Raw genomic sequence first — 27,304 nt, 5'->3', positions numbered from 1 at the left:
AAACCTTGAGTGTGTGTTTGTACATAGACGTTCCTATAAATTCTGAATTTTGTAAAGAAATGTACTCGTATGCCAGTTAAAGATGTCTCATAAAGCTGCCCTTGGACCAGTTGAGAGCTGTGCTACACTGTTTGGTCACTTGATGGTGCTCATTATTAACTGTTTGCCCTTTAAAGGTTGGTTGTGGGCGAATGGGTTTTTTTGTTTGGTGTAATGTCATGGAGCATATCGCAGTTTAATCAAATTGTGAATATTAATGGTCAGTGATCTGGCTGATAAACCTCTCACATTTCCATTTTTCTTAGTGGAAACTTAGTGTGTGTCATCAGCCTGGACTTCTGGGTGAAACATTCAAAGTGATACACCCTTTTTTTTTTTTCAGATGTGTGTGTAGATTTTATCTTGGGGACTTAAACGTGTTGACACATTATGGGGACTTGACACATGACATTTTTAGGTAATTACATTTTAATCATAAGAAAATTAAACATGTCTGAGATGTACACTTACATACAGTAGTACAATTATGTCATTGTCCCCTCTTCTTTGTGTCGTTTTAGATCAAAATGTCAAGGCTGTAGCACAATATAAATTGATTTATGTAACAGCTCTGATAAGAACTATTGTCTGTACTCTGGTTTGGTTATTTGTTGATATTTTGTACAAGTGCCAATAGTTTCTAAAGTTGTGCTTGTCCATGTGTTCAGTTGAGAAAAGACGGGTCAGTTTAGAAACCAGCTGGTGAACTTTTTTCTTTGGTGATGACAAAGTTCATTGGATGGAGTCACTTCCTGTAAGTTATACTTTCAAAGTAAAACCTTTTACAACTAGACAATCAATAAAAGTAATCACCCGCGAAATGGCAGCTATGCTTTTTGTATTAAAACGTTTTTTTGGAGGGTCCGAGCTTGAGCACAGCTGGGCAAGACCTTATTGTAATTCAAAGAATTATTATTATTATTATTATTATTATTGTTGTTGTTGTTATTATTATTATACTCTTTTACAGTTGAAACTGCTCCATTTTTGTTTCCCTAAAAGTGCGCTGACCTTCGTGAAAAATTTGCATACGCGTCAGATGTGGTGATAATGTCAAAAAGATCGCTCTAAATTAATTTCTCCTCGCCGCTGCAGCTCAGCGCTGAATCCGTGCACCAATCACCATCATTTAAGAATGGGCGGGTCAATTTCCAAGAGATCTGATTGGTCAAGAGGCGGAGCTCTGACCGCTTATCAAGAACATAACCTGCTCTGGAGCAGGTTAGACCTTCAGCATCAGTTGCCGGGGTGATTTATTCCGGTGAGAAGTGAGCGAACGTAGTCGTACAGAAAACCCAGGGTTAATCCGTCACGTTATCTCGATAAGAGAAAATCCAGCGGGTTAGGGTTCAGGACACAGAGAAAATGTTGTGACACCGATACTCTAAAACCATCAGCAGATCCAGAGGTAAAACCAAACCAAAACAGAGGTAAAATACACAGCAGAATAAAAGATAGTTGGAAAATTTACCTATTTCGTTGGTTTTCATACATGGATGGGGCAAAATGGCTGCACAGCGCCACCTACAAATCTGGAAAAAATCATGTAAAATCAATAGTTTAACTTAAGAATATATGAAATATTGCACAAAATATGGGCTACTGAACATGTACGTATTTCATGGGTTTCGGACATGAGTAGGTTAACAAACTTGGAAAAAAATGAAAAATCAACGGTTCGACACCAAACCTCACCATGCACCATGTTCCAACATGGCTGGGTGTGCGAGGGCCTCGACTTTGCTGCTTGCAGCTTGAATCGTTGTTTAATTTTGGGGGGAAGCAGCTTTAATCACTATGTCGTTAAGATACGTTTTGTCCAACATCCCTCCAGTAGAAATAAAACTGTTTGGCGTATCTTTTAGTGCTTATATTCTCACTCTGTTCACATCCACTGCGGTTGGCTGATCTGTCCGTGTCGCGTGAAGCTGTGGAAGCGCACGCGGCTCCAGTGCGTGCTACACGTACTGCGCGTGGTGCGCGGCGCCGCGGCGCTGACGCAGCTGCGGCCGGTGAGCGTGACGCACCGCGCTGCTGACAGGACGCTGCTGCTGCTGCTGCTGCTGCTGCTGCTGTGGAGCCGCCGCCGCGCGCTGCTCAGTGAAGTGTGTCTGCAGCAGCGAGCACAACGCTGGATTACCACCACGAACAGGTAAGAGCTCGAGCCACTGCTGTCCGGAGATGATGCGACTCCATGCAGGTTTATTAAAAAAAAAAAAAAAATTTTTAAGGTTTTATTTCTCTTTAGAATGGACAGTTTAACCATTCAGACTTTTTATAGTGCGGTGGAAAAAAGAAAAACTAATAGTTCTTACAAATCCATCTTAATGACTACTTTAGAAAAAGAAGGGCCTTTGTTGTGAGTTTTGCGATGTTTGCGTGTCAGCAGATGTGCGCTCTTGGTTTGGGACATTTGCTGCAGTACAGGCTAGTGAGCCATACTGAGGAACTGCGACGCTCTCAGGCTCAATCCCCTGGAGAAATCCCCAAATTCTTACATCAGGACATTCTACCCTCTCCAGCATCACCTGGTATTATTTTTAAAGACACTTTTTTCTTTTTCTTTTTTCAAATTTCAGTATTGTTGGCTCTTTAAGCTGCAGGCAGCAGTGCAGCTCAGTGTCTGTCATTGTGAGTCATGGGGAGCAGAAACAGCCTGGATACTCCACATGCATACAGCCGAGGCTGTGACATCACGACCAAACACTTAATGATGTGCATATTCTGCAGCATTTTTATACAAATGACAGCATTGCTGTCGGGCTGGACTGGATCCTCTGGATCCACAGTTTGTCTGTTCTTGACTTCATTTCACAGGACAAAGTGAAGATCTGTGTTGTGTAACAGGAACAATAGCAGTATAACAGTGTGAGTACTCTCTGCTTTGTTGACTCAGGGTCCTCAACGTGAAACTATATGTTCAAGTCAGGCAGGGCTGCCTTTTTAGAGTCCTGATGAGCAGCATGTGACATGAGCAACTGCTTCACAGCACAAGTGTGAGCTTAGACACATGCCTCCATCGATAGACAGACAGTTCAGAGCTGAACTGCCCTCACTCTTCTGAAGAACTGAGCCTCAATCTCCAGCTGTTTTCATCTTTTCTGTGCTTTTCATTCATAATTTTGCTTTAAGGCCACTGAGCAACATGATGCTAAATGAGCTCGATTAAATATTCACCACTGTCCAAATAATTGATCAAACTGCTTCAAGGGCAGTGTGGAAGCAGCCTGACTGATTTTTTTTGTTTTTCTACAAACACCTGTTTGGTCATAGAGCTGACACATTCCAGAGTGTCCCTCTGTCTCTCTGCTTGTCTTATCACACGGTCCTGCTGGATGACATGTTGGACAGTGTTTATGAAGAAAGAACCTGTCAGCCGTCAGCCACCCTCATGTTCTCCAGGTTTAATAGGACTATTGACTAAACAATAGTTGAGTGGAGTAAGAAACAGGCTTCTGGTTTACAGCGTGGCAGAGGAGGAGCGGTGGATGTTTGCTCTGAGATTTTGACGGGTTTGCGACGTTTGGGACCCGGCAGCTCAGCCCGGAGCTGTTTGCTCAGTCGGTCGGAGAGCAGCCACCTTCTGCACCAAACATTGGACAATTCAAACAAGTCAAACCCCACATATGTGGAGTCACATTGTTCTGTTGAAGTTAGATGAACTGAGCATTATAACACGTGTTTACTTTGTGGTAATGAGCTTCACGTCAAGCTATTGCATATGCAAGTGTATTTCAAAGAAAGAAGTTCTATGGGAAAAAGTACAATTTTCAGAAACTTTCTTGTTCTCACGTGATTAAATAAAAACCTCAGACAGGGATTTCAGAGGGTGTAGAGTAAAGATGGGACCTGTTGGTATGAGCGCAGCACTGTTGTTAATATTTAACGAAGCTTGTTCAGAATCCTATTACACGGCTCCCCTGGATGTGAGAGGAGCGGCGCTCAGAAACATGAATCTCCAAACTGAATTTCAAAGATTTGCCACAGCCAGCTGGCCGCGGGATCACCACACGTTTGGTGTCTTTGCAACTTGATCTGCTTGCTGTTTGGAAATCTGACAGACGGTATCAGAGTGTACGAGCTGCTCACAATGTGTTTTTGCTCAAGTGGAAGTACAACACTGGTTGTGATGACAAGACTCATTAGTATTTGCTGGCCGGGCCAAGTACGCGTGTTCTCGCCGCCTTCGTAGTGAAGCTTTACTGCGCCCATATGTTCACACTACACAGTATTGTTCTATGTAGTTATACGTTTTGTGCTCCACCCCTAATTTAAGACATGCTTCTGTTTGGTAAGGGATATTTTCCAAATGAGGCTTTTTATTTCCTCTTCAGTTGATGCTTTGCAGCTGCTCAGTGAAGTTGCATGCAGTATTCACACGACATCAACTCAAACCTCTGCCTTGTGAAAGAAAAATAAAAAAAATACAGCCTCGTCTTGACTGTGAGTAACGGACGGCTTAGGATCAGGCCGGATGTTTCATCCAGACGCCGGGTTTCTGTTTTCAGTCCTTGTTAATGTTACAACAGGTTGCCTAGCAACCCCCTCCTCTTCACCCCCTCGCCTGCTTTCACCGCCTCCTGCCATTGGCTGGAGCGGATGGTGAAGTGAAGTGTTATGCTTTTCAAGGTCTGTGGCACAAAGGACCCCCCCCCACACACACACACACACACACACACACATCCCCCACCAGGATCATGGATGCATGTAAACAAAGCAGTGAAAAGACAATTTACGCTGCGGTGATGGATGTAAGCAACATCCGCCTCCACCGCTGTCACCAGCGCCACACCTCCGCCCTGCACACGCCCCACCGCGCTGTGTCAGCAATCGATATAAAAAAAAAACAGCGTCACAGCAGTCGGAGCTGATATTTTGGGAAGAATCTGCATGTGTCTTCACTTATGAGTCCACAGACTGAACCTGAAGCATTGATGCATTGCATGTTTACCAATGAGTAACCCCAATGTGTAATAAACAGGGTTGAAAATCTAATAACTGTGCTGCCACCCATGGAGCCAGGCGATTATCGATGGAGCTGCCTGTTGTGTTTGTTTCTGGGTGTGACGGGACGAGTCAGGCATTCTTGAAATAGACGCGCGATGGGGACCAGTTGGAGTCCTGCTGCACGCTCATTTCACATGAGGATACCTTCATAGCACTTAAAATTGCTGGATTATCACATCGCTGTTTATATTCATGTTTAGCCGCCATATCCTATGACTCAATTATCAAGTAGTGCTGTCACATAGGCGCTCAGAAAGTTATATTAGGGAACACACTCAGAGCTTCCAACCCCCCGTCGGAGTCAAAACATCCAGCGGAGATGAGGAAACACTTTCAGCACTCTCTCAGACAATGATTTGAATTGTCAACGCAGCCCACCTAATGTGCAGCGCGCCCTGTTATCTAAGCCAGCTGGAATCTGCTGTGCACAGCTGAGCTCATTATGCAGTTTTGACATCCAATACACATCATGTGCACCTCTTGCTCATGTTCCCAAATTAAATCCCAGTGTATCACCTCAAAGATTTATTTATTTTTTTCAAATTCAGGTGGTTATTGTAGTCAAGCTTAGTTTCAAAGTAAACTCTCTGAGAGTCCCCTGCAGACACACCACAAGGCCACTGAAAACACTCCGTTGAGTGTTTATCCTGACTGCGGGGCCTGCCGGGATCCAAGCTTTCTCACTCTTGGAGTGCAGCCTGGAGGGCTTGCTGTGAAGATGTATCACCCAAAGTAAACTGTCAACTCACTGACATTCTTATTACGCTGCTCCTAAAATCCTAGCAGGCACGCTGTGAGCAGCCTGGCTCTCTAACGCAGCATCTGTAAAGAGGCAGTCCGGTCCATGTGGCTCACGGCGTCTCTGCCCGGGACCTTCACATGTAGCAGCCAAGTGCTCCCTGTCCCAAGGACATCTGGCCGTGGTCGCAGCCAATGGCTGCCTGGCTCTCACATGGACACACTGCAGGCTGTATGTCTCCAAACACTCTGGGATGCTTTCCTTTTTGGATTAGGATCATGGGTGGCTTTGATATTCTTTTTTTTAAAGGACTGTTTTTAATCGCATAAAGACATTTGGCCTGACCACAACGTGGACTCTAATCACAAAAGGATGGTTGGATAATCTGAATATCCATTGACAATTTTGACATAAAAACTTCACTCAAGCTTTTAATCATGCATCCAGAGTAACACGGACAGGATATTCTTTGATAGCTAGAATCATTTGCTTCATCTGAAGTCTCGATGTCCTTTAAAAAGACGTGATCCGTTGTGTATTAGATGTGGAAAACCCTTAGTTCCAACTTTCGTGATCTTTGGGAATACAAACAAATATGTCCACTATAATACAAACACAACAACACATGTGGTTTGTTTTGTATATGTTTTACTTTGCAAATAAATTTCATTTCAGTTGTGTTTTTTTAATCAACATGTACACAAAGTCCAGAATAGAGTAGCTCACTTGAGTATTGCCAGGATTTACATTACTGTGATATTTCATCAGTGGAGGTTGAATGAATGTAAAGGTATTGCAGCGATATCCATTCAGACTGAGCTTAAGCTCCATCCATTATCAACATGAACGTGTAATCCCGCTCTGAGGCCTGTAATGACTGCACCGTGTCAGTTGCATACATTTCCTTTTATGCTGCAGTTGTTTGAAACGAACTTCAAATAGCTTGGGTTGAGGAATGTGTAGAATCCCAGGCTGCTGTCCAGTGTGGAAGCTGTTTATGGAAGAGAGTTGGGAGGGTTGCGGGGGAGGCGGGGGTCTCCTCTCAATTAGGGGGATAAGCTGCTGCTCCGGAGCGGCCCTTTCGAGCCATGTTTGGAGCTGTTTGGTGGGATCTACGCACACAGCGCTGGACAGCTTCTACCCGTTCTGTCATTTGTTGACAAAGCAGAAGTCAAACGGTTGTTACGTAACGGCCCTTTCTCTCTGTCCGTGGTACAGCTGAGCGTGTGATGAGAGCTCTTTTGTATCCACATCGCTCACTTTTTTGAGCGGCCTCTGTTTCAGAGACCCAACAGCGTCAAAAAGATCAGAGCTCAACTGGGTGCCACCCAGAGCCGGGGGCCGCAGGCTGATTGTTCCTGTCAATACTAAACATGTGAGTCCCCCAGCTCAGATATCAAACTTCTAATTCAGTTCAAGAAATAAACTCGCAGAAATTGATAGTTTAAATCTACCATCGGTCTCTGATAAGTTCAGGATTTCTTCCAGGTCACGACTACATGAAACTGCAGTTTGAGATGCAAAAATACAGTATTTCTTAGTTAATAAATAAAAATAAATGTGTTATAAACAAAATGTTATCCGGGGTTCCCCTCTAGTTATTGCACAAGGTTCTTGTGCGGCAGCAGCGACTAAACAAATGTTTCCCAGAGTGTGAATTTGTGTTTATAGCAGTGTCCAGCAGAGATCAAGTGTAAACTTGGGACTGGCTACCGAACACCGGAGTGTGAAGCCGGCAGTATTTGTCTGTGAATATTGCGGTATATTATGAGTAGAATGAAAGCGGTTTGACAGGAGACATACAACAATTACTCAAAATCCAAGCCAAGTTTCTGTCTCCTGCCCCCTGCTTACCCACTGTTACTCATTTAGACGCTGCAGAACGAAACACCTGTCTTCCAAACGTCTTTCAGATGGTATCAAATAGTTATTCACCTTGTTATCTGTTGTTATCGGTGAGCAAAACTGTTAATGTTAATTGTACCTTTACCTGTAAAAGAGGAATCTATATGATGCCTTAACAGAGCTTCAACCACAATAAAAGAATTCTGTTTTACCTCTGACGTCTTCTCCAGTTAAGAGAGATGATTTTTGTTTGCTAAGAGATCACATGTCTGTATGTTTTAGAAAAAAGAGGTTAACGTCAGCTCACATGAGTACACAGTTTCATTGCTTATTTAGGGCGCACAACTCCCCCCAAAAATTACACAAAGCTTCTCTAGCTCAGGCCCTGTTTACACAACAACGTTTCAAGTGAAAAAGTACAGTTTTTTTGTGTTTTTTGGTTCAGAAAAGTTTCACCTTTACACGGCAATTGGCGGAAACACTGAAAACTAGAACAATAGAGCCACATTTCTTTGCAGAACCAAGTTAGCATCGCTAGCATGTTAACAGCTCACGTCGATGCTAACTAGCCTGTCTGATAGCAACATCTCCGTGTGTAACACTGAGCGGGGGCACACAGATAAACCACCACCCGAGTCAATGAGCTCACAGCAGTGTTTCTACATACCTGCCAAACCAAGATATTAGCTGCGAGCTCCGGAGCGGAGTTAGCAGTGTACTAGCAAGCGGCTAACGGCCGCTTCCTTGCTGCAGCCCTGACTGACGGCTCACTTTGGACCTCCGCTGTGTCCACCACGGAAGGAATGTCTTACCTCTCCAGGAGCTGATCGATCTCAAAATCGAATCGACCGGTCCTTGGATGATGGCAAATCATAACCTTCACCCCAACTTTCTTTATCAAAGGTAAGGATATAGTTAACAGGTTGAGCCACTAGTGGGTGCTGTTGTTTGTTTTTGTAATGTAACCACACACACACATGCGAGCAGAGAACAATACACTATAAACATTACCAATTAGAGTACACTGACATTTGTATGGGCAAATGACAAAGTTGGATTGTTAGTACAGAAACTGTAAACTATAAAACTACCAAGGCCAAGGAGACTATGGAAGCTGGAAGCAGTGCAGCAGAATTTCTTCTCTTGTCAGATGTTGACACTCATTTATGAATTTTCAGAGAATGTCAGTTCTTATTTTAATCTACTTTTATATTTAATTGTAGTTCATCCATCTACTTTTTTAACTTAGGGTTGCAGGGTTGTGGACATTTTACTATATTTTGCACCAGAAGGTTTAATTAAAATTGGCTTTATGTTCAGATTATAGTAATTTTCTGTAGTAATTGTTTGGGTTTGTGAAAATATAGACATTTTCATCACGTATGCTCCGCACCACAACAAAAAAAACATTTTAATTTAAAGGTTATTATGGCACGATTTTACTGGTAAGGCCCACTCAAAATGAAATTAGGCTGTTTGTGGCCCCAGAAGCCATAATATATTTGACATGCTTGATCAAGAGAAACCATTTAATCTCAAGTACAGGTTTATGCACTGTAGGAGGAAAGCAGCGTACTTTGAGCAAACTACTCCATGCACAGAGAACATGCAAACTCTGCAGGGTATCCACATTCCAACCCAGACTCAAAACAGGTTGCTATGTGGCCCAAGCACAAACCACTATACTGCGCATCCCATTACTTGTAAATCGTCTCGCTCCGTCAGGATTTCCCCATGATGAACATATAGCCGTGTTATTGTAGCGTTGAAATATTTGCTGAGCTGTCAGCTCGGTGTGTCGTCACTCATTAAGTTCAGCTGAAGTTACATCAGTTAGCTGGGACTCGAAAAGTAATGCGCACATGTTATGTTGTGTTAGGGTGACACACTTTCGAAATGTCATGCAGAATTTAGCAGTACACTGCTTCTAGACAATGGCATATAATGAAGATACGGCAACAAGTGGCAGCAGATTAACTGCAGAGATTATAAAGGTTAGTATTGTGTATTTAGGGTGATTGTGTCATTCTGATATTGTGTATGACCAAAATAAATAAGATCATAATTGAGTTCATAATATTTAATTGCAGTATTCAGTTTCAGCCAAAAGTGGTGGTGTTACAGTAGCGCGTTCCTGTACAAGGCGACGTGCCAACACTGGCTATAACACCTATTATAACATAAACCTCTTTCCTCATTGTTTTTGCGTTTTTGTTTTTTCACTGTTTCTTGTCATCTTTTCTTACTTGCTGCAGTCGCACTTTTAACATTATCGATGTCTGACGGAGAGTGAACTGGAAAATTGACCCTATAATATTAAGTACAGATGGAAAGTATTGCAAATAAAAGTGATTACTGTCATGTATATCACTTTGAGTTCCACGGGGCTTTTTGTCGGCACTTAACTCTGGACTGCTTGAGTTTAATGGACAATATTCATAAATTGACCACTTAGACATTAATTTAATAGTCTGTTGGTTCAGTAGTCAATGTTGTCTGAGTGTCATGCAGCATATTTTCATTCAATACTCAAAGAGAAGATTTTAAAGACTTCACAAAAAATTATGAAAGTGATTTCAAAATAGTTGTCGATTAACTGAAATAAATATTCTAAAAACGCTTCAGAGACATCCTCCAAACCCCCGACACCCCCTACCCCCACCACCACCCGCCCCTGCATGAGCATTTTGATTGGGGGTGGAGCATTTTATATCTGGAGTGGGTGCCACATTCCCAGGTGGCATGTGGTGACAGGTCAATCTGAACACGGCTGTTGTCAGAAACAAACAGACCACCCAACATAGCCAGGGTCAAGGTCAGGACTGGGACCGTCCCACCCAGACCCGGGAGACCTCAAAGCTCAGCCAGACGGCTCGGGGGGGCTTCAGAGTGGGCTCAGGACGATACGTGCACAGCATCGAGTTGGTAATGTATCACCCTCAGTCTACGCTGATGCTTTCGGGACAGTCAGTGCCTTTTGGGAGTTGTTTGTTTTGGAACGGTGTTTCAGTTACGGCCATGGGTGTGTGTGTGTGTGTAGGTCTGAACTGTGAGGCAGTTTCACAGGACTCTTGCAATTTATTAAGTATATATTTTTCCTACAAATAATGAATTAATTTCAGTGAGCCTGATCTAATTTCTCTCACAAAAGAAAAGAAAAATCCCTTTGGATTAGCTTGCTAAATAATCCTCGTGGGAAACATGATTTTCAAGCCAAAAATACTAAACATGGTCTCTTTGAACCCTTTGAGCCTCTTTATCTTCGTCACTATCTCTTGAACTTTGGACACTTTAAACAAATAATGAGGAAACGTCATGCCTATTTCTGTTGCTTTACAGAGAAGTTAAAATGCCCTCAAACTGCAGCAGAGAGTCTCTTCATGGCCTCACAGATTATTAGGGATGATAGTGCATTTGGGTAAATTGCAGTTTTACAGGAGTTTGGCCGATATGCTCCCCTCTCACTGCCATGTTTGCCTTGGCTCGGCTGGCTCGGGCCCTGGGAGCGCCTCTCCTCTCTTTTCTAAGGCAGGATGGATGGATGGCGCTCTTTGCCCGGCTGAGGCTCAGAAGTCTCTCTTCCTAAAAAGGCCTGCGGTGATCTCGTGCTTTCGTGTGTTTATACAGTGGGCTGAACACTGCAAGCTGTCATCTCACCTTTATCTATCATATGCCAGTGTGCCACGATGCTCTTCCTGCTGTATGTTCACCATCTTTGGGTTCAAGTGAGGACACAGTGGAAGCAGTGGAGTGCTGCTCGGAGTAAGCACTCCTCAAAGGAATGCCTGTTAATGGTTTTGGAAATGAGATCATGGACGCATCGCCTCCCTGGCATGCAGGGGGTCAGGAAGCAAGTTGATTTTATTAAAGGGAAATAAATACACAGAGGCTGATGCTCTGGGACCACTCGCCTACAGAGACTGGAAGACATTTTAAAAGGTTTTTCGCAGGCTGTTCCCTAGGCAATCGTTTGGAATCACTCCCATTACCCATCATTCATTTAGGGCTTACTTGTGGAGGGTGCACACAAACTCAGCATGCACTAGATCAGGCAAAGGTGCAAATGAAAAATAGGAGAGGAGCTGAAGGCAATCAAAGCTGACTGCGGGCGAAGGCTGGGCACATTCTGGGTTCACTTATTATGCATGATTGTAGGAGGAAACTGCAGTACATGGAGAGTACCCACACACACACACACACACACACACACACACAGGGAAAACATGCAGTATACACAGAAAAATGCCCCGAAGCCCAGAGCTGAACCAGTGATATTTTCACTGTGTGGCACAACAGATTCAATTCGTTTAAACGTCTTTTGAGAGTTTGTGGGAATTCACAAGTGACTGTTTGTTTCTTGGCTTTCAAGCTGGGTACACCCTCTGAATCAGAGGGATTGGCGGAGCACAATGGGAGGCCCGGCGGAGTGCTGCGGCGTGTTTCACAGCTACTTTTCTGGTGGTCCTGGTGTTGTGTTTGGAGGCTCCACTGATGCAACTCGGATTAGAATAACTCTGCTCCCTCTTCTTGCACCCTCCCACCATCCTGACTGCGTATCAGTTAAGATTAACTGAACCCTCCTGTAGAATGTGAAGTATTAAAAGCATATCACTTATCAGAGGATGGGTGTCAATCTCAGGGCAAGTGCACTATTAAAAGAAGGCATTAGCATTTTATCTACTGACTTCCACTGATAACAGAGTCACTGTTTACTTTCAAATAGTTCAAATGGAATATTATCCACAAAATGTACTTCTTCAAATTGATTTCATGTGCAGCAGCTGTTGACATCTGAGATTAGCTTGTTAAGTTTATTTCTGTAGATGTGTTGGATTGATATACAGTGATTTGTTACTGTAAAGTTGCTCACAGCATTTCTCTCTGGCATCTCATGCATGTCAGTGTGCTTCTTCTCCTGCAGCTGTTCATATCTGCAATCTGTCGAGCAGTTTGAAACACTTTAGATGACTGCAGTTCGACCCTTTATCGCTCGGAAAACTTTGGAGTTTCAAATCACAACGTTTTTTATTTATTCAATTTAAAATTCATTCTTTTCTTCCACATTTGATACACTATTGATTGTTTGATGTAAGCAATGGAGGAAGTAAATATGACTTTTTGGATCAACCTGTTTGAAAATGGACATACATTAATTTTATATGTTGTGTCATTGTGAGGGGTGTGATGCAAGATGTGTCATCCATTTTCATAATACTCTTCCATGACCTATATCTATTCTAATGACCAGCAGCACTTTAATTCATATGGAGCTACAGAAATAACTTTTGAAATGGCCGAACTTTCCCGATAAACGATTGTTGCCGTTAATCACAACAACTAATCTGGACCGGTTGCAGAAGCCTCTGGATCGTCAACGGGACAACTGAGTGGAAGTTCCTCATCTTCCTGTCGGACTGTGTAGTATCACATTTCAGTGTGTAACCCAACCATAGAGGCACTGAAAACAAATTCATTAGCCGCATGTGGTCGCTGATCACAACTATTCATTGCAGTGGCTATTTCCTCGGGAGCAGCCAGCCTCCGAGCAATTTTCACTGTGTGTAATAATGCTTAAGTGCTCACAGTCCTCCTTCAGAAAATGAGGCTGCATGCAGCACGGGCGAGACTGCAGCGACGCACCGGCCCAGTGATCAAACTCACTCCCATCCGCGGTTAATATTGGAGTGTTTTTTATAAAATCCGATGCAGTCAGGAAAACACATTCACAGCAATGTTATGCTACAACAGATACGCTGGGCCTGAATGTGCAGCCGCTGTTTCCCTGCTGGCTGCATCACAGTGAGCACATGAAGATTTAAAGTCAATTTGTCACTTTATATGTGATGTTTGTACCTGCGGTATGCTGTACTTTCTTCCCTCCAAATCAAACACATGCAGGTTATGTTAACTGATGACTCTGAATTGCCTGTGCTGTTGCATGGATTGTAAACAAAGGGACTACTGAGCTAAGTCCAAGGCCTCAGAGAGAGAGAGTCTGTGTTTGTCCGTGTCTCAGTCAATCTTGTGAATTAAAGAGACCCAAAAGTCCTGCTGGTGTTACATGTGTTTAAGTGTACTGATTGTTTTTATTAGGGATGCGCACTAACTATCAGTACTGATAATTATCGGCCTGATATTTAAAAAAATGACATCACAAGGATAAGTCTGATAACTAGATCCAATTATAAATAGCTAACGTTTCCCTGATTTTGCTCATTTTCAGTCCGTTTGTTTGCCCTGTGACGATGTTACCCGCTGTTGTCGAGTACATTACGCCATATTGATGTACTACCTCCTGTGAGAAGCAGGAAGTTATCGGTTATCAGTATCGGTGGGAAATTTTTTTTAGTCGTGCATCCCTACTTTTTATTTAATTTTAAGTTACATGTGAGTTTTGTGCTGCTTAATTCATCTGTCCTATCATGTCATGTCCCCATATTTGTCCTTCAGCTCAAGAGAATTGTTTAATGGGTGAATGAGACGTTATGGAGATTTACATTTTAATAGCCATTTCTCCAAAACAGAACTGAAAAGTCATGGCAAAGCACTGCGCTCAATCTATTAGTTGTTGACTCCATCTCTACATTGTGAAGAACACATATCTCTAGTTATTGAATTGTGACATGTTACTGTTTGTCATCTTCTCTGTGTAGCTGCAGGCTCGTATTCTAAGGATCCGTCACAGTAATCCACAGCTCCTCTCACTGACTTCACTGTATTCAATGTTTCTCTGTTTTACTTTCAGGGCTCCCCAGCAGAGGGCAGCATAAGACACAGTGCTTCCCCCAGTAAGTCCCTGGCTTCATCAAATGTTTGACATCAGTTTATTTCAGCTCATTTAGCATTGTCTGCAGGATAAAGGTGACGCATTTTAATGAAGATACAAAATTGACTTGTGTCTGTGTGTGTGTGTCTGAAAATTCCCCCAGGCCCTCGAGCAGCCTGCGCCGTCAGGATCACTCCTCTGAAAACCATGAAGGGCTCCCCTGACCTGATTCCCTCTGCAGGTGATGTTTGCCGCCGCCTCATCAATGTTTCATGACCTACAACCGTGTGACACCGAACACCCACCATAAAAAGCTTAGAAGGACGTCGTGCCCGAAGCCACTTGTTGACAATGTAAAAAGTGCTCTGTACATGCAGGCCTTTCACTTGTGGCAGTGCGATCCCACAGAGCGGGGAAAACATCTTGCATGTGCACGGTCGGTTTGGACAAACAGCTGAGTCAGCTCACGATGTGAACATAGAAAGTTAAGAAAAGACCAAGAAATCCTATTAAGGTTCACTCTTCCAACAAGTAAATTAAAGCCTGGCCATAATATTTTTGATGATTGATATTAGTCAAAAAATAAATTTTGTTCTGAACTCGTTGAGGCCTTGATGATAAACATAAATCTTTTTGTGAAGTTAGAATTTAGAATTCCACCGAGAAACAGAAAAAGCTCATCAAAGGTACTCATCATGGATTATTGTCTGGATGTATTTTCCATCTATCCATCTACTAATTGAGCTTTATTCAAACTGGGTTCCTGGGCTGAGAGAGCTGTATGAGAACAGAGTGCAGGACCAGGTTGAAAACACCACATAGAACATCTCCAAGCCTGAGATCGACCCAGACTGGTCAGAGTCTCCACACATAACAGATGTTTTGCATGTTTTCCTCGATAATCTACTGAAATGACATATCATGTTGCCTCCCTCCTAATGTCTTTTTAAGCCTCCAGATTTCCTCTTTTCAAGTGAGATGACTTTTTGCTCTTGGGGATCCTGATAATTAGCTTTACAGGACGTTAATTAGACGCCCTGGTTTTGATGTTGCAGTTCTATTTCAGTCATTTGGGCCACAAGGAAGAATTAGCATGTGTTCCCAGGATGAGAGTTTACGGAAATAAACGCTCCACAGCAGTGGACGTGAGCATGTAACTTTGGGTGTTTTTGCAGACGTGGATCCGAGCCGAGTGTCCAAAGGAAAAGGAGTCGTCACTCTGAGGGCTACCCTCGTCCACATCGATGATGAAGGCTGCATCAGTGATGAGCCCAACATCATCACAACGCCAAGTAAGTCCAAGCGAGTGCCGCGGCTGCTTCACAACAACCCTCTGCACGATGGATAAACACTGTAACGATTGCATGGCCGTGCAAAATAGCCACATCTGTGTAAAATGTTGACAGAGGATGAGAATGTTGCTGTCATTTAAAGGGCATTTCATCCTGTTCTGGAGTTGTAAAAATTCCACTCGTGCCTTTCCGAGTTGTTTTCAGATGTAAGGATTATATAACGGCTCATGTTTTGCTGTCAGAGCAGCGACAGAAGCCCTGATCGCTCATTTTTTGTCGTGCAAGTGTCAAAGGGGCCTTTTGTTGTGGTGGGCCCACACTGCGCTGAGCAGGATGCCTTCACTGTGGGCTTGTTTGTTGCACAGAACGCATCGGAGCCCAACTGGAGGCCGGCCAAGGCTTTTGGGGGAGATGCTTTAATTGTTGTAGAGCCTGAATATAAAGGCCATCGGAACAAACGGTCTTTGCAGCTCGGTGAATAGGCACTTTGTTCTCCTGACAAAGTTCAGAGATTGTGGGAGAATCTTTTTTTTTTTTTTTTTTTCCTGTCCTGGGGATATTAACAGCTCAGTGCATGAAAGCCAGCAAGGATGCCCCGCAGGATGAAATGGAGATTTATTTGATCAGCAATTACCTGTTATGGTTTGCTTTTCACTGAAATACTGAACTTTTGAGTGTCACCCCGACTGCTGGACTGAGGGAGTTCTGGACTCGTTTCAGGCGGGTGGACAAGCCAGATTAATGGAGACAGCTCTAAAGCAGGGCTGGCTGAAGGAGGCAACAACAACACAGCTGATTTACCTCCTGTAAACAACACTCAGTGCCAGGTACGTTCACTTCCACCACATTTAACTTCTGGCTGCTTGGTTGTAGCAATAACAACAACAGTTTGTTTTGCAGGTGCCTGTTAGCTGTCTGTGAGACTTCTTGGTTTGCTTGTGACTTTTTAACCTTCGCACTGTGTTCTCTGGAACCTTCAGGCCATTCTGCCCGAAAGCATTAAAGAAAATCAAGTTCCAGCTTCCACTGGGGTTCACAACTGTGTCACGCCACCAACTCCGAGCTTTGTTTACCCCTGCACCAGCAGCGTTAACCCCACCATCGTCCTGCTGCAGCACAACAGAGGTGAGCGCGGGTGGCAGGTGGAAGGTGGAAAGAAAAGCTTCCGTAGTGAGACTTTGTGCCCGACAGTCTTAACCGTCTCCACTGGTCTTGTGTTGTCGTCTGTGTTACATGTAACCGATGTTTTCACACCCCTCGCTTCATAGCTGAGTCACATTTCACTGTCTCGTCCTTGTCTGTCTGTCTGTCTCTCTCTCTCTCACAGCAGAGCAGCAAAGGCATCTGTCTCATTTGGAAGGTATGCACTCAGCTCTAGCAGTTGCTTGTCAATTTACTTTTCATTTCTGCGCTTGCAGCAGCTCCACTTTTATTGCAACAAATAATTTGTGGTCCTTGACTGAAGCGTCTGTCTGCCTCCCACGGCTGTCAAGGAGTTTGATAACAGCCTCCTCCAGGGAATGAGTCAAGTTTTCTGCGTCAGCCCCAAAGCAGTTAGAAACAGTCGTTTCTTTGAACAGAAGTCTATGCAACAATATATTTTTTTGTGGTATGCTACAGTTTTCATGTCTGAAATATTTGGGATATTTAACATTTAAAAATTTCAATTTTTTCCAAATTGAGCTTTCAATACAACAATAATACCAATAATGGATTAGCTTGTTATGTTATAGATTTCTCAAATCAGTAATTCTCTTTTTTTTTATTTCCTATACACCTGATGCTTTTTTAAATATGTTACTAAATGCACCTTCAAAGGTGCACTCATTTATCATGAGTATCATAATTTACCTTGCTGGTCCATTGTATGCTCCTTTCTATAGTTTAATTGTCCATAGGAGGAAATGCTCTGCAGGGGGAGCGTTCCAGATTTTCGAATGTCAGAATGCTTTGTTTGGATTAAAAAGCCTCAATATTTCACTTGTGTGGCTAATTGAGAAAAGATTTTTCTGCACAAATTATTAAAATTAACCTTTGGCAATAACTTCAATCTGAAATAATATTTTGAAAAAAAAAATTTCAATTGCATTGGTGAAAATGTCTGTGAACCCTCGCAAGGAGATCTAATGACATTAACAGAAATGCACTGATGATCCCGACTGTAGGTAGATGGCTTAGACCATCTCCCCTTATAAATGAAGGATTGATCTCCTTAACAGTCAAATGCAGCTTCACTTCAGCTCAGTGAGGTGTTTTGCTGCTTGAACTTTATGTTGTTGAAGTCGTAGTAATAATAAAAGTTTATCGAGACACTTCACTGACTGAAGTATCCCAGTAAACTGAAGCAGTTTCTCAGTGTACGAACACGAGTAGCTCGTCTAAACCTCTTTCCTCTCTGCTATGATAAGTCAAATGTCTGTTTATGTTCCACTCTGATTTATTGCCTGCATCCACAATCATCTGTAAGGCCTTGACTAAACATCTCTTAAGCCTCGCCTTGACCCCGAGCTTCACCTCTGAGGTTATGCGTCATGTCACTGTAAACGTGCTGCGATCTTTGACTCCTGTGCGGCTTTCAATTCATTTTTTATGACCGTGCTTCGCAGACCCGACCCCAGAGAGGGACAAAAGCCCGGATCCTGGGAGAGACTCTGTCAGTCCGGTCTGTGATATGGACGGGAAGAGGCTGAGGCTGTCACTGCACTCGCCCGTCCTCGGTCCTCTCAACAAGCCCATTGTGCCTGTACGGGTGAGCAGCAAAACAAACCGTCTAATGAAGACGGATCGACTCCGAGTTCAATGGGCTGATTCAGAGCAGATTATCTTATACAGTATTTAGGTTGAGTGAGTTTTCAAAACGTTTGGGGAAGACGAGTTTTTTGATTTAATGCCAGACCTTCTATTGCGGCAATAGAAAGAAGAACTCATTCGTTAAATTGTGTGTGGGTTTCATCCTGGTACTTCGGTACCATACACGTGAGGTTAATTGGTGACGCTAAATTTGCCTCAAGGTGTGAATGTGAGTCGTTGTCTGTCTCTGTGATGGACTGGAGATAATGCTGGGGGGAAAAGTATTTCCTGCTGCTGCTCCCCTCAAAGCTCTCTGACACCCCCAGTCCTGCCCAGCACTTAGTAAACCACAAATCTACACAATATGCGTTTCCTGTCATTGCAAGTTAATGAGGATTTTTGTCACCGCGGTAGCAGAAGGGGTGTCGTTATTAATATGATCAACATATTGTGCATATAATAGTAGAAGTAGAATAGTAGAATCTTAATATTATGTTGTTACTGTTAATCTGTTCCAAAATGATTAGTGGTTCTGTGCTTTATTTCAGAACACTGAAAAGTCCAAAGACTGGTATAAGTCAATGTTTAAACAGATACATAGAATACCTGGTAAGTGTCTTCATTTATTTTCTCACTCCGAACAGTGTTGATTGCTGTGTTTCTCTGTGGCCGTCCACAATCTCTGTGTGTGTTTGTGTAAGTGTCTCTGTGTTATGTCACACTGTGCTCTGTCTCTTCATGGCTGTGCTCAGAGCCCATTGAGGAAAACCCATACCGCCCCACCTACATTTTCCCTGAGAACTATGACATTCACATGAGATCAAAAGGTATCTGATGGCAGTAACTCCACTCTCGGTAGCTTTTACTAATCCGCAGTCATGTCCTGCCCTCTCAAATACTTTAACCCAGTTTGATCTGTGACACCGGCACACATGTGCACGCTACCAGTACTACTTACCGAAGATGCTCAAAGTACTTGAGAGGCTTTATCTTAACTGTACCGCAGAACCACAGACATTTTCATGCAGACATCTTCACATCATTATGAACACATTCCTTTTCACTTTGGACTTTGTTGGCCTGTCGGACTGGGAAAACAGCATGTGACCATATCAAGAATGATAAATGACTCGGTGTCGCCCTGACATGAATCACACATTTGATCGTAGGTCAGAATGTCTTGTGAAAAAGACCTTCGACCCGAGCGGGGCAAGTACAGCCCGCAGCATCGTCTATGATTTAAAGAGGGAGCTGTAACATATATCCACCACTAAAACACAATGATGTGCACTGATGAGCCAAAACATCACCACTCAGTTGTAACTACACCGTTAGATATTTGGCTTGTACTTCATAAATTCTGATTCAAGCTGCCCGGGTTTAATCCTGCACATTCCTCCAGCATGCCTGCTCATTAAATCTGAAAAAGCCATTGTTCACCAATCGCATGGTGGCCCACCTTCTTCATATTTGTCCCATTATGTATTGTTACGAACTCTAAAACAGCTTTTCACATAATACCAAGCAGGCATTCACCTGTAAAATGTATAGAATCAAAGTGATGTTCACCTATAAACAGTCTCACTAAATCATTGAGTACACATTTAATCTGATGCTAGCATAACAACTGACAAAATATTCTGGCTCAGCCGTGTACATACACTCTAATGGCCTACAAACACTGGATAAAAGTATTAAAGGGGTATTCCCCCACTTTTACACAAACAGTCGACCTGGGGAAGTCAGGTAAATTTGGGAGACTGTAAACAAAACAAAAAACAAACCATGGGAACGCAAAATGAATGAAAGATGTTTTAAAGTGGAATTTTTAATGACGGATTACCCCTTTAATGTTTAATGTCACCGATGTTTCTAAAGTTTCTGACCATACTGTACTTTCTGATTGATCTTGTTTCATATAATATTGATTGGAGCTTCTAAAATTATACAGTACTTATACAATTACTTTTCTTTTCAATACTAATATAAATCTTTAAATTAGTATTTTATCTGACTTGCTCGTAGATCTTTTACCTCTAACTCCTCTAATCTCGCCCAGTCTCTGGGTTGTAGTGCACAGTTTTAACCACTAGGTGGTGCAGCTGTCCTACACAGCGCTGAGACTGCACGTACACACAAGAGGCTCCTTACTGCTGTAATAAGCTTCAAGGATTAGTCATTTGTTATAAGCAGTGGATGTTAGGCTTCATTTATAGTTTTTATTTTGGGTCTGATGGTTAAAAAAAAAAAAAAAAAAGTCTACATTTATTTCTGTTTTTCAGTCTCAGTTCAACTCTTCTACATCTGATCAATGTGTGGTGACAGTCCTGCTTTACGAAGGGTCGCTCAGCCACAGGCTTGATGCTGATCGATGCTGGATTCCTTTTTTTAGCTCAGTAATGCTTCCTGGAAAGTGCTTTGATTTGGCACACGTTGCCTGTGTTTGGTGAAGATGGAATGCCTGCCCTAATGGAAGGTGTGAGCCAGCGGGTGAAGCACTAGAAAAGAGATTTTAATGTCGTGTGAATTATTTAGGCTTTTATTGAATTCATGGCTTTTCAAGTAGTAATCAGAGATGCTCACATTTGGAGAAAAAAAACCAATAACTAATGAATGAAATCTAATAGTTTGTTTCCCTCGACTTGCAGGCGATGGTCCCACCCCCTACAGTTACTTGGAAGACGGTGAGTCTGGGAGTTTAATTCAAACACTTCACGCCTTCATTTGGTCCTTTATCTCTCTTCTGCGCAACGTTATCCAAATGTTGTTAATATCTGTGTTTGTGTATGATGTGTGTTTCAGTGAAAGCAGTCCCGCGCTCAAAAAGTGACGATGAGGTGGATTCTCGAGGCCGGTCGATGCCGGTGCCGACGCGGTCCTCCTCCCTCAGACCTGCTGCCAAAAGGTCAGCACCCTCCATCTGCTCGCTGCTCGTGGCATTTACTGCCATACCGAACACACCAAGACAACGCTCATCATGTCCGCTGGAAACGAGCGGCCTCGCATGATGTGTCATGTATTTTAAATGTTAGAAATGAGAGTTTCTCTGTATTTTTTGGCTGCGACTGATCGGAAAGTTTTGGAAGTTTTAACATAATGCAAATAAGAGTGAAGGGTGTAGCTGATGGATGTAAAACCTTCATTTAATGACGAAAATCCTTATTCCTTTACTTATTTCTTGTATCTAATTCAATCGTTCCAGTCATTTTTGTGATCTGAAACTGAAAGACAGTCGACAGCTGAAACTCACCATGTTCTGACTCACTTTTTCTCATTATTCCAACAAGGTCATAGAAATTCCCTTCGAATATTACGAATCCACTCATTCCTGTTTTATGTGAGTGAGAGTTTCCAGAAGTATAACTCTGGCACAGCAGTTGTACTTCTGTGTCAATGTATTATTACATTGAGCGTGACGAGACGATTTCAATCATCTGAGGAAATGAGTTGGAGGAGCTTTATGTAATCTATGTAAAGTCATGTGATTTTAAAGGAATACAAAGATTTACAACTTCAACATTTGAGGCATGAAATGTGATCTCGTAAAGGGGATAAACTTAAACGAAAGATGATAAGAAGAGTTACAGATGCACTTCAGGGTCAATGTTTTCCGGCCCAGTCTACTGGCGAATACAGGGGAAAATAAATGTTATTCTTCCCTGTAGTAAAAGTGATTCAGCAGAAGGAGAGATTCCTGGAGCGTAGGAGGGATCCGTCCTTCCTGTTCTCTCAGACTTTGTGCCCTGTGTAATATTATTATACTACAATGTGAACACTTATCATGTTATAAAGTGAAAAGTGTTTCATCATATTGTGAAACCTCGGGACAAATTTCATTAAGACTAAAACACAATTTAAAATGTTGTTAATATTATATAAACCCAAACGTAAAATATAGTTATTTTTCACAGCACAAACTCGTTTGATGTTAACATTATAGTGTGATACTTTTTTCTGAGTTGTTGTAACATACTTACACATTCACATAAAACTTTATTTTAACATTTCCTTAGAAATTTCCTGAATACAGATTTTGTCAAACTCAGTTCGGGGACCTCATGTGGCCAAATGTGATGTCGAGTGGACCAGGCCAGTAAAATGATGATAAAAACATTCAGCTGCCAGCCTTCCATTCATAAACTCTGATCACACCAACAGAGCACAGCTCCACGAAGTATTCAGGCTGTCTTCACATTCTACCCTAAAATACACCAAAATGAGAAGACTTGACATTTCAAATTTAGACTACAGACACGTGCGACCCTGTTGGTCAACTTCCAGGTTTAGAAGTCTCAAATTAACAGCTGTTTTATTTACGGTGAAGGTGTTTTCCAGGTTTTGACCCAGTTGGATTTAACAAGCAGTCCTCCCATACATTGCTGCGGCTGTAACAGTCGCAGTAAACAATGTCTATCGTGTTTTCATATGTGGCTTTAAGGAGAAAAAGAAAAGTGGTGAACAGTTTTGATTTGTCGGGACAGTTTCAGTAGTGTGACGAGAGATGAAGAAGTGTCTTCCTTCTTCCCCGAGTAATCGGCGGTTATTTTTCTCTTTCACCTCTGCGTCCTCCGGTGTTTACTCAGGGTGTGATTAGACTCACCGCAGCTCACACACACACACACACACACGCACACACACACACACACACACACACGTCAGCACCGACATGAATGGCCTGCTGCGAGAGAAATGAGCGATGGAGTGATGAAGGAGGACAGGTGATGGAGGGGAAACTGTTTCCCACAAAAGCAGCAGATGACATGTGGAGGTCTGACCTTCCTGATGCGGCGCTGCATTCCTGCTCCGGTCGTTACCATTGTTGCTGGGAAATGTGAAGGGAATGTCATTACAGTTTTGAGATTCTTTGCTGTGTTCGGAGTATAAAGAGAGTATTTCTTAATTAAGCGTTGCGTTTGAACCCTCGACTGTCCATGTGTCTTCGGAGAGGTTCAATCCAGGAAATGCCGTGCTCTGTTTTTCGTCACCGGGTCCAATCTGGTTTACCTGATCATATTAGTGACTTGGCTCCTCTGTCAATTAGATTTTCTGTCATATCATCATTAGAGGAGGAAGAGGAGGAGGAGGAGGAGGAGAGAGAGAAAGACAGGGCAGGCGTAACGAGGACGGATGTCATATTCAAATTAGAAGGGAAAAAAAATCTTTGCCTGAGCCGGTTGCCATGGAGACTACTTGATAAGGATTGGCTGTCTTCGATTCCCCCTCCCCTCCCCGACACCCGCCTCTCCACAGGAACGAGTGGGAGCCCCCGGATAAAAAGGTAGACACCAGGAAGTACCGCGCCGAGCCGAAGAGCATCTTTGAGTACGAGCCGGGGAAATCGTCGGTGCTGAAGCTGGAGAGAACGGTACGCTACCCGCCTGCCCGTCTGCCTGCCTCTCTTCCTCTTCCCCTCCGTGTTTGTGCCGTGTGAACCCCCCCCTCCCTCTCCAACCATCATCCACCCCCTCTTCACCACCGCCCCCATCGCTACCTCTGTATCTAAGCTCCCCTAACAGCTTGGGAGGCGACGCATGTGTGAGCCCGCCACATTCTCGAAGGGTGTCCTGTTGCGGTGGCAGACGAATCTGCTTTTGAAGCGAGCGGGGGAGTATCACTTTCAAGGATAGCCATTGTCTTCCTGCCTTCAATTTAAGGTTATTGGGCTGTGAGAGGACCTCGGCACCGGTACACCAGTGAAGTGTCACGCTCTCGATCCTACTTTCATTTCCAGCCCTCGCTGTGTGTTTTCAACCCAGTGATGCAACATTAGCTTGTGTCCTTGAGGGCAATTCTTTGCAATAGATGTTTTAGGTTTTTATTGTTTTTTATGTAATATAAAACAGATTGCAAGGACATCCAATTGGTCAATCATATGATGACTTATTTTCTCATTTACAGTTACATCAGGTCACTTAGTGTTGCTCCCCCAAAACCCAGTCTGTTGCCCCATTAGAGGTTATTCCAGTTCGTCCTGGAACTTCAGCAAAATGATGAACTCTGTGAGTTTATTTCTGTCAAAACCTCAGTTATTAAAGTTAGTGTCAGGGTTGCTGTAGGTCGTTTATTTGATTTGGTGGTGTTGCTTGATATCTCCATTTTAAATGTTACATATGAATCTTTTTGTTTGATCGTTATCATTCATGATTATTTAAAGTTTTCCGCACGTGCATGTGCCGTTGACTGTCGTGATCTGTGTATGTTGATTTAATGCAGTTAAACAAATATGAGTATGTCTATGTGAGTGTATATTAGTTTTATTTTCAAAAGGGGGCCTATGATGCTTTATTTCTAACAGAGTTTGGGTTTTAGCTCAAGCTTTTTTTCAGCTGCCAAGAAGCCTATGACTCAGGAACAATAATGCTGCTGTTCAGTTGCTTCAGAACCTTTAATTCCTGACTTGAATGACTCGATTCTCTTGGAAAAAAACTATAATGGAGCTTTCCATTTTATCACAGATCAGACAACAGGGTGAAAGCTTCCAGGAAAGCATTTCTTTCTGCTATCTCTATACGAGAATTGATAAAACAACATTTATTTCATTCACAAGAACAGAATTATACGCACAGCCAACAAGAGTTTTGTTTTTTGCATCATTGATTATAATCAAAATCTGTCATGTAAACATATCCATTGGAAAATTCTGATCCTAAACAGTCCATTTGTTTCAATCATCTTCAAACAGATTGACGAAAAAACAATGTCAGCATGTAACAGCAGCGACTGTAACTGAGTCTTATGTAGCAGCAATGAAGCAGCCAAAAGAACTTCAGCTAAATTAAAATCAAAACTCTGTCTATGCTTGTATTTCCCACTGGGCACAGCCAGTTTTGAATGCAAACTGAAACTCTCTAAATCGGTGGTTTCATACTCATAGATATAGTCACAGGGTTCACATACAACCCAATTTATTCTCCATGTTATGATAAAATCATCCTACATTATGTCTTTATGTTCCTAATAATTTCCTAGCAATAAGGCAGCTTTCCATTGCAGCTTCACTGATCCCTTACTTCTTTTTCAGTGTTGTCTAATGTAGAAGCAGTTTCTTTCATTAAAAATGTATAGTTTATGTTGTCTCTGTTAATTTTACACTTCACTGTAATGTCATCCCATGGTCCCCGATAGACGCTCTGGTTTTAGCTCGTGGGCTGTGTTTTTGAGACCCCTGCTCTGGATGTAGACAGAAAGAAGGCGGATTAGTTCTGCTTGGCAACAATGAAAACTGGAAACCTATTTCTGAGTTTTGAGGCGACTTTAAAGCAGCATAAATCTGCTCCATTCAGTGTGGAGTTTTTCTGATTTCGGCCACATCGTCTTGCAGGCTGCCTTGCATCAAAGAGACCACGTTATAAAGAAAATTTGTGATGAGATGATGTTAGTTCGTGCAATCTTGGTCCAAAACTGATCCCTCAAAGCTTTTAAACAGCTCCGCCAAATGTTGTTAACTTTTTTAATGATGAATCAAAACATGCAGACTAACATAATAGGTCTTCTTTAGGTGTTTATGATGCAATACATTCATGTCTTACCTGTAAATGTAAATAATTTTTAGCTGATTAAGTCTTTTGGCTTTTTATTGAGCCTCAGTAGTGAGCTACATAACAGAAAGGGAAGTTCATAGCAACTTTTCACCATCAGTGATAAACACAACAAAACAAGTGATAGACTCATTGAGCTGCACTCCTTATGTGTTAGATAAGAAGGGAAATACCACCTTTTATCTTTGCATATATTAGCGGTTGTGGCAATATAAAGACTGAACCCGGCGGGGTGCAGTGAACCTGGCAACAAAATCCACCTTCAGAAATGCCTAATCATTAGTATGTTGAGATGAAGTTGTCTCATCTGTACAGAAACTATGACATAAAAGCATTATATTGACATGCTAGATTAGTGATTTTCAAAGTGAGGGGCAGCGAATAAGAAACGAGGATACTTTTTCACAACGTGATTTTTACATTTTAGGTTCTGAGAAAAATAAATAAATCTTTAAGCATGTTTAGAACCGTTTCAACAGTTGCAGACTATATAAAGACTTGAGAAGAGTTGTGCTTCTCATTGCCTATAGATCCCAACAACCATTAACAATTACATCTTATAATGTAAAAACATTAGGATCCCATTAGTCAACTGGAAGCTCTGTTCTGGGGCACATCACCCCATACTGGTTTGCTTTGTTACTTGGTATAGTGGCGTTTTGACTCCAACTTTAGTCGCTTAGCAGCAGCCTCACACAGTCAAGAAGACAAATGGGATATTACGTTTTAATTAGTGAACTAAAGACATGCAGGGAAGTGGATTTTGTCACAAAGCCTTGCTCGCTGTTCCCTCCTGTTTTCAGCCTCTATATGCTGAGCTAAATTACCTGTCAGCTCCATGTTGTTTCATATCGGTCTTCTCATCTTGCTTTCTGCAAGGAAAAAGAAATGAATCTTTGCAATATATCAGACTTAGTTTTTTTTTTAAAGCACAAACGTTTGATGTTCAAATGAGCAGCTATCTTGATCTGTGCCAGCAGGGAGCTCAGTCTGCAATGCCCCATGAACGTGGTGTGTTATATTGTGTGCTGTCTGAACTGTCTTCTCTTGTCTTTCTTCCCCTCTTCCCGTTGCCATGCCCCCCATAGACTCAGGATGTAAGTCCAGAAGATGTAGATTTAGAGAATGAGCCTTGGTATAAATTCTTTTCAGAGATGGAGTTTGACAAAGCGGTAAGTGGTCGCTGTCTAGTGATGGACAGCGTATTGTATCTTATTGCATGCGATAACATTCGTGTTGGAGTAATGTCTAAACATACTTTGTCTGTCTACGAGGACTACTACGGTGT

At 42.5% G+C, this 27,304-nt stretch overlaps 1 protein-coding gene across 1 annotated transcript in view; it reads left to right on the top strand.

Annotated features, from left to right (window-relative positions):
* Positions 1–2,064: 2,064 nt before the first annotated feature.
* sorbs1 (sorbin and SH3 domain containing 1) overlaps positions 2,065–27,304 on the top strand; it is a 45,832-nt gene continuing 20,592 nt past the window's right edge. Inside the window, exons 1-14 of the mRNA XM_080481731.1 lie at positions 2,065–2,191; positions 14,376–14,418; positions 14,560–14,637; positions 15,572–15,688; positions 16,409–16,515; positions 16,669–16,813; positions 17,016–17,048; positions 18,295–18,437; positions 19,027–19,087; positions 19,231–19,305; positions 21,127–21,162; positions 21,281–21,383; positions 23,729–23,843; positions 27,105–27,188. Of these exons, the coding sequence (XP_080337857.1) occupies positions 14,604–14,637; positions 15,572–15,688; positions 16,409–16,515; positions 16,669–16,813; positions 17,016–17,048; positions 18,295–18,437; positions 19,027–19,087; positions 19,231–19,305; positions 21,127–21,162; positions 21,281–21,383; positions 23,729–23,843; positions 27,105–27,188 (1,053 nt within the window). The 5' untranslated portion in view covers positions 2,065–2,191; positions 14,376–14,418; positions 14,560–14,603. The remainder of the gene's footprint in view (positions 2,192–14,375; positions 14,419–14,559; positions 14,638–15,571; positions 15,689–16,408; positions 16,516–16,668; positions 16,814–17,015; positions 17,049–18,294; positions 18,438–19,026; positions 19,088–19,230; positions 19,306–21,126; positions 21,163–21,280; positions 21,384–23,728; positions 23,844–27,104; positions 27,189–27,304) is intronic.

Source organism: Lipophrys pholis (assembly GCF_963383615.2).
Source record: "Lipophrys pholis genome assembly, chromosome: 15".
NCBI classification, from domain to species: domain Eukaryota; kingdom Metazoa; phylum Chordata; class Actinopteri; order Blenniiformes; family Blenniidae; genus Lipophrys; species Lipophrys pholis.
This window is presented reverse-complemented; position numbering and strand designations above follow the sequence as displayed.